Below are 8,378 nucleotides of genomic sequence, written 5' to 3'. Positions count from 1 at the left end.
AAGCAACACGAAGTAATTTAAAGAGTTATGAAATTGGTCTAAGATATCCTTAAGGGATCATGCTGCCCGACAGGAATGGGGTCACTGTATGGAAAAAAAATTAATGATTTTATGTTTATACTTCACAAATTGAGACTCCTTTCAAAACAGTTGTGTCTTTGAATTGGAAAGGTTGGACTACATGAGCTCTAAGTTTCTCTGCAGGTCTAATATCCAAGCATTTTCTGGCAATTAGGATTATAGGAGTTCGAGAAGATAAGTTACTTGGACAGTGTGGCCCTGTGGTGATTCCCAAAGAGCAGTGCCTCCTGCTGCCTGGTTGACGATTCCTTTATTCTCCTATCTGGTCTGCTGGGTTGAAAGTTCAGGATATATAGTAACCTTGCCTTCTATGATTCTGTCTCAAAGCTGGCAGAGGTGAAAAGAAAAAGCAACAGGAGGTGTTGATAGATTTGAAAGTGGAAGTCGAAGAAAGAAAGGATTTGCAAGCAGAATACTGGAAGGATGGTAGGATTGATGATAACCGTGGGATATTTGTTAGACATGACATGGGAGAGAAATGATATTTTCAGTTTCCTAATCAGTTTTTATCCTAAGTCCTAAAGTAGAAAAAAATATCATAAAATTTTAAAATAGGAAAGGACCTTAGAGATAATCAACTTAAATCCCTTCATTTTAAGGATTGAGAAGCCTCAACCCCAGAGCATGGTTTGTGCGAGTTTTATATCTAAGCAATTTATCAGTGGCAAATATAGAAGTAAATTATGAGATTCCTTTTGTTTATTTGTTTTGCTTGAAGATTTAGGACCGAGGAAAGGACGAGAGGCCAAGTGCTCATAAGGACTATATAATCCAATATGGGGAGAAAGACAATAAAGAAATGGACAAATAAACGCACAAAAACATGCCAGGTAGTAACAAGGCAGATAATTAAATTAGATTGATGTGATAAAGAGTGAGTGGGTGGTTAACTTAGATATTTAGGTTAATCCCGTACTGAAATGATAACAGTGCAGTAGAAGCTCCCCTAACAACCTCAAGTTCACTGAATCGCCAGATTAAATGACACTCGCCATCCCCTCTGCAGGATAGACTGACAGGTGCACACCATATATTAAATGACCATAACTGATAAGCTTCTCTCTAGTAGAAACACCAGGAGATAGTAGTGTCATAAAATCAAGGCTGAGGAAAGTTTCAAGGCAGAGAGTGATTAACAGTGTTGAATGTATCAGAGTTATCAAGTAGGAGAAGAACCAAGAACAGCCCAATGAATTTGGTAATTAGAAAAATCTTGGTGTAAGCGCCCATCATCCAGGGTCTGTGTCTCAACCTTGCAAGCCCCAAATCTCAATGGTAACCTTGCTAGAGCTGACCAGTCTCTGAGGTATTACTCAAACTCACAAGATAACTCAAAATGCTAATTCATTCATCTTTAATGATAAATATACCCCACCAATCATCTCTATGTGATTTTTGCTTCCCAGTGGATATAAGTAATTTAGTATATTAAAATGCATGTCAGAACATTATATGTTGTTCCCATATTTCTCCATTCTTACCCTAAGAATGGGTAAGAAAATTACATTTTTTCTTGTCTGGCTCCTCATCACATACTATATGTGTTTGATTCATTGCTTTTTACCTGGTGCTTAGCACAGTGCAAGGCATGTATAATATGCAATAAATATTTATTACAGATATAAATGAGCAATTAACTCATTGATTATTTCTATCATGATGCTTCCTTAGAAAATCATCCTTCTCTTCCTTAGGGACAATTTCCCAAAAAAATAATAATAAATTGTCTCTTGAAGAGCACTAGAGACATGCTAGATGACTATCTCTAATCGTTATCTTTCTTGGAAATCACAAATCTTGTCTTTGCATCTATGCTAAGGAAAACTAGCACTACAGAACATATTCTTCAATTAATTCCTATGGTAATTAGTGTCATAGAATATTTTCTTTATGCCTGACAGCCCTATTGAGATATGTGAAATGTGGGAAAGATATGGCCTTCTAATCCTCTTTCTACTATTCTAACCACAGGATATTTAACTATAAATTTAATTAACTATAAATACAGTATAATCAAGTCAATAAATCAAAAGGAAGATGAAATTCCTTGTGTTACCTAATTCTGATCTGTAGATACCCTTCACCCCAGTCACATGGCTAAAGAAGAGGGAGTTCCCTTTGACCTGCCTTTCACAGTCTCTTTGTGAACAAATATTCTAATCTTTTCAGAATTCACAAGCAATTTGATTCTCTATGGCACATCCACGACTATGTACTTGGCTGCATGGATTATTTTAAATATGTTACTCAGAATTTGTGGCCAAAATAAAAGGAGAGTGGAAAAAGGCTGTAGATCCTTTAATTGTCAGTCACCCTTTTCTCTTCTGGATGCCATAATTTACCCCTTATTTCTAGAGCTTTTATTTTTTCTGCTTAGAGAATCACTTATGAATTTGCTTCAGTTTGCAGGCACCGCTTCTATCCCCATGCTATCTATATTCCTACCATTTTACATCTTTGCTCATTATAAGACAAAAGCTTGCTAGATTATGACTATTTGTAGTCATGTATCATCAACAGGTCAAAAGTGAAAAGTTTTTTTCACTGGATGTAATAGACTGCACGCTAGACTCAGAATTAGAGGGCCCAGGTTTGAATTCCAGTTTTACTCAGTTCTACCTTGCAGTCTTTCCCTAAGTGATGAAAGAAACTTCTTCTATACAAAAAAAAAAATTTCATGGAATAAATGTAGAGGAAATGACATGATTAGAAAAGCACTGTTTGCAACCTCTAATAAAAAATTGATTTAGATAAGTCTCAAAGAGGAAAGATAAAAGATTGATGGGATCAATTTGAATAGAGCATCAGGCTATTGATACCTGAAATATTCATCAGTTTAGCATACGTGCCTCCTGATTAGAGTTGCCAGAGAAAATACAGAATGCCTAGTGACATTTGAATTTCAGATAAACAATGAATAATGTTTAGTATAAGTGTATCCCATGCAATATTTGGGACATACTTACCCTGAAAAATTATTTGTTTATTAACAACTTAAATTTAATTGGGTATCTTGTATTTTTATTTGTTAAATCTGACAACCCTACTTGATATAATAAAAAATTTTTAATAGTTTAACATAGTATAATATAGTGTATAGTACATATAGTTTAAAATGGTTAACGTAATTTAATAAGTTGAACTTGAATCTAATTAAGCCTTTAGAACCAGCTTCCAATCTAAGGGAAACAAGATATAGAAGAATAAATTAAATGATACAATGAGTAAATAGATATCCAGAAGCTGAGAGTTTGACCTGGTTTTTAAACATGTCAATGAAATGAACAAAATGAGGTGCGGGGGGATGGTGGAATTCTTTAGACCAACGATGCTCAAAGGAGGATGATTTTCCCCCAGGGGATATTTGGCAATATTTAGAGACATTTTTAGTTTTCTCCAATATAGTGGGGGCAAGGAGAGGATGCTTCTGGCATCTAGTAGGTAGAGGCCAGGGATGCTGCTAAACATCTTGTAACACACGGTATGACCTCCCCTCTTCAACCCTTTCTCCACGTCCATACACACAACAAAGAATTATCAGCCCCAAAAGGTTAACAGTGCCACTGTTGAGAAACCCTGGTCTAGACTGAAAGAGACTTTAAAGACTTAACAACCAAACGCAAATTCAAACAAACCATACTGTAATATAGAGCATTCCTTTTAAAGAAGGCAAGGCAGCTATTTAAAAATAACAATGTAGAAAAATGTTTATTGATATGGGAAAGGTTTACAATACATTGCTAAGAGAAAAAACAAACTGGTATAAAGAAGTTTGCATGGCATGATCTCATATTATTAAAAATAGAAAAGCCTACAAAAATAATCATCATCCCATTTTTTCCACAAACATATGTGTGTACAGATACACATATATGAATGTGTGGAAAAAAATTAGAAAACGGGTCGCCAAACTGTTAATAGTGTTGATACTTCTAAGTTGGAAATCATAAGTGACTTACATTATTTTTCCTTTTCTGTGATTTCTATAATAAGCATGTATTACTTTTTTTTAATCAGAGGGAAAATAGGATAATTTTAGAAAGAAAATTCTTAGTCTGGGTTGAAGATCCTTATGGCAATCCCCTTTTACATGGTAGAGCTGAAATGGCTCCTCAAACATCTCCCATGGGTACAGAGACCATCCTGATGGAGAGGGCCATGCTGCGCCAGAAACTAAACTTATTGGAGTAGAGATCTGCTGTTTCATTCTCTCTCCAGCAAGATCAGAGAATGAACCAAAAGGAGCACACAGAATGGGCTTGACAGTATCTTCTGCCGTTTTCAAGCATAAGAGAGGGATTTCCCTAAATGGGAGATTTAGGCTGAGATGTTTGTCCAGTGAGACTTAAGGAAATTGGATATAGGCTGAAGCTGGACAAGAGAAGTCCTGGCCCCTATAACCTTCTGCTTGCCCTGATCTGATTTGAATAAGTTTCAGGAACCTGGCTGCTCTCCAACCCTGAGAAACTAAAATTTAGGGTTTTCTCTTTGTAAGTTTATTCAATATTCATATGGTTTACTTGATCAAAACTCAGTGTAGTATTAGTTTCTGAAACCCCAACAATCCCCAACAGTAAATAAACAAATGAAGCCATCTCCCTCATCTGCTACCCAAATTCCTAATGAAGCCCTTGAGACAGCTCTAGGAAGCTTAAGGGTTCTCTCTTCCCTACCTCTTATTACCCTGGAGCGATTTTCAACGGCGTGGTTCCAGGAGACTTGGGGCAGAGAGATTTACTCCTGTTGGGAAAAATAAATATCGAAGCCTCCTGAAATCTGGAGTTTAAGAGACTCCAGTTTTTCCCAGGCCACTTCCGAAGCCAAAGGAACCAATGCCCCCAGCCTCAAGGAATATAGTGATAATTTGAGGTTCTCTCTAATACTAGAGAGAGTTGAATTTTCCTTGCTTTGTGGGTTTTAGCTTCCTTTGTAAATGCCTCTTGAACACAAGGTGTTTTCATCTGCTTCCTCTGAATAGGCTTAGCCCCTTCAATGCCTTTTAAAGATCACTATCTGGAAAGTGACTCCTTCTCCTTCCTATTACCAAGGTCAGAAGCAGTGAGTGGCTATTGGCAGAAGTAAATGAAAATGAAATGCCTTGTGTATTTTCCAAAATCTTACTATTTTCCTGCTGTGGTTTTCAGCATTTCTTTGGTTGCATTGATTCTCATGCCCATTAATATTGTATTTCTTTATGCTCATCTTTCTGTGGTAATGGATTCAAGGTCATGAAACTCAGCAGAGACATGATAATGATTTTCAACTGTTTTAAATACACTCAGGTTGAAAAGGAAATAGAAGATGGGATAATGTGGAGGATGGCAAGTTGCAGGGAGACAGATATTGAGTCAATGGAAAATAAATTTTTCTAAGAATTAAGGCTATTGAAAAATAGAATTGATGATGGTCTATCTATATGGATCTATATAATGGGATAGTATGCACCACTGGAAATGAAAAGAGTGAGCTAGCTCTACAGTACTGTTATGGAAAGTATTCAAGATATAATATTAAATGAAAAAGGCTAGCTGTGAATTGATATGTGCAGTCTAATTCTATTTGTGTAAAATTGAAATGATGGAAATATGCATAATTGCACATAGAAAATTCCTAGACAGAAGTAAACAAATTAAAAAAAAAAAACATGAATCATGTTTACCTCTGGACTAGAGAATGCAAAATAGATAATGAGAAAACTAACTTTTCCATTTATACCCTTCCGTACAAATGACTTTTTTTTCCCTTAAGCATTTTTATTACTTGAAAAGCCTAGTTTTTTTTTTTTTAAGTAAACTTAGTATCTTAAAACAGAAGAGGGGATGCTAACTTGTAAGATAATGAATGTCCAATGATTGGAAGCACTGAAGCAGAATTTGGGGGACTGTTTGTGAGGAATGCTGTGCTTTTAAAATTACCTCCTAACTCTAAGGTCCTATGATTCAGTTATATTTAAAGGACTTAGAGCTACCAAGCATGTGAGTTTTACCAGCTTTCTTCCAGCTGGAAAGACTTGAATAATGAAATGGATAAGATTAACCTCTTGCTCAGGATTGTCAAGTCTTAGGCAGAAAATGATTTCTCTAGAAGAAATTTTTTTTACTTTCTTAGGATGGAGAGATATTTTTGGCTAAAGATCCAGAATCCAAGGGAACAGAAAGTGTTGCTTTTCTCAATGACATAGATTCCACAGAAAGTGGAAGATACCCATTTCATAATTCTGAAGAAATTAGAAAAAGAATTCAGAGTCTAGTAGTGAGTCAGACTACTTGTGAAAATTCACGTCTAAGCCCAAGCTAGAAAACACACAGAAATACACACGTCCATGAGAACCAGTTAAGGAGCAACACTTAGAAATTGAACTACACTATGGAGGCCTTGGATTGCTAAATTATATTTAGTCCTGAGGAGAAGACTTTCTGAGCAAGAGGAGACTTGAGTTAAGTATTGAAGGAAGAGAGGAACATGTCTTGTTAAAAAACAATGGAGGGGGGAGGGGCCGGCCCGGTGGCGCAGGCGGTTAAGTGTGCGCGCTCCGCTGCGGCGGCCCGGGGTTCGCTGGTTCGGATCCCGGGCGCGCACCGACGCACTGCTTGGCAGGCCATGCTGTGGCGGCGTCCCGTATAAAGTGGAGGAAGATGGGCACGGATGTTAGCCCAGGGCCATCTTCCTCAGCAAAAAAAAGAGGAGGATTGGCGGATGTTAGCACAGGGCTGATCTCCTCACCAAAAAAAAAAAAAAAAAAACAAAAACAATGGGGGGAGCAGTCAGGTTTGAAGCTATTGAATGATTTGTGGAAGGGTTCACGAACAGTGCAGACAAATGGAACAGGGAGAAAGCAAACACTGACATCTTGTCAGAGCGGAGAGCACTGTCTTGCTTGGCCATTTAGAAGGGATGATCTTTAAGAAGATGATCAAAATCGTGGCTTAAACAAAGTGGGAGAGGTTGGCAAATTTATTTTAGGTAAACAAAAATCTGAAATGGTAATCCATGAGAAAATTCTTTTCAAACTTAACTATGCATTTTCTATTTCTTTAACTTCAGTTTTCCTTTAACACCTATATTCTAACTCACCAGGAAACTTTTTCCAAACTTGCCCCCAGCGTCCTTCCTTCTATCTTCTCCCACCCCTATTTATTCTTCTGTAGCTTTATACATAAATCTCCGTACATGAAATTGTTTCCTGATTGTGTTTTTCTATCTTTTACCTATAGGTGAACGGTAGTCCTCATTGACCTGGCATCCATCCAGGAGCAGATCCTTATTATCTCCTTGTCCTCGAGTTCTCCTGCTCAAAGCATTGGACACTGAGTTATTCTGACTGATTGGCCTGAGCCTCCGCCTTTGAGACCTGGAATTTATCAATGAAGAGAGAGAACCACACAGTGGTGGATGAGTTTGTCTTCCAGGGTTTCTCCAGCTTTCATGAACACAAGCTGACACTCTTTGTGGTATTTCTTACCTTGTACCTTTTAACCCTGGCTGGCAATGTCATCATTGTGACAATTATCAGCATTGATCGTCACCTTCATACTCCCATGTACTTCTTTCTTAGGATGCTTTCCACTTCAGAGATCGTGTACACATTGGTCATTGTACCACGGATGCTCTTCAGCCTTCTAGGTCCAAGCCAATCGATCTCCTTGGCTGGCTGTGCCACCCAGATGTTTTTTTTTACCACTTTGGCCATCAACAATTGCTTTCTGCTCACAGCAATGGGGTATGACCGCTATGTAGCTATCTGCAACCCCTTGAGGTACACGGTCATCATGAACAACAGGGTATGTACCCAGCTGGTATGGGTGGCCTGCAGCATTGGGCTGCTTGTGGCCATAATTCAGACTTCCTCTGTGTTCAGGCTGCCTTTTTGTGACAGAGAGGTGACTCATTATTTCTGTGACATCCGCCCAGTTATGAAACTCTCCTGTGCTGACACCACTCTCCATGACATTATTAATTTTATCGTCAGCTCACTCGTTATCATGGTGCCCATGAGTTTGATCTTCATCTCCTACATCCTCATCATCTCCACCATCCTCAAGATCGCTTCTGCTGAGGGCCGGAAGAAGGCTTTTGCAACTTGTGCCTCCCACCTCACTGTGGTCATTGTCCATTATGGCTGTGCCTCCATTGCCTACCTCAAGCCTAAGTCGGAAAACATGAGGGATCAGGATCAGCTGATTTCAGTGACTTACACTGTTTTCACCCCTCTCCTTAATCCCGTGGTGTACACTCTGAGGAACAAGGAGGTCAAGGATGCCCTTCACCGTGCTATTGGCAAAAAACCTCTTGCTTAG

The 8,378-nt window shown here is 38.3% G+C and overlaps 1 protein-coding gene across 1 annotated transcript; it reads left to right on the top strand.

Moving 5' to 3' along the window:
• Positions 1-7,445: 7,445 nt before the first annotated feature.
• Positions 7,446-8,378, top strand: LOC131403416 (olfactory receptor 10J1-like). The gene has a single exon (XM_058537728.1). The coding sequence runs from the start codon at positions 7,446-7,448 to the stop codon at positions 8,376-8,378; it is 933 nt and encodes a 310-aa protein (XP_058393711.1).

This window comes from Diceros bicornis, chromosome 4 (assembly GCF_020826845.1).
Source record: "Diceros bicornis minor isolate mBicDic1 chromosome 4, mDicBic1.mat.cur, whole genome shotgun sequence".
NCBI classification, from domain to species: Eukaryota; Metazoa; Chordata; class Mammalia; order Perissodactyla; family Rhinocerotidae; genus Diceros; species Diceros bicornis.
The sequence above is the reverse complement of the archived record's forward strand: the minus strand, read 5'-3'. Positions and strand labels throughout refer to the sequence as shown.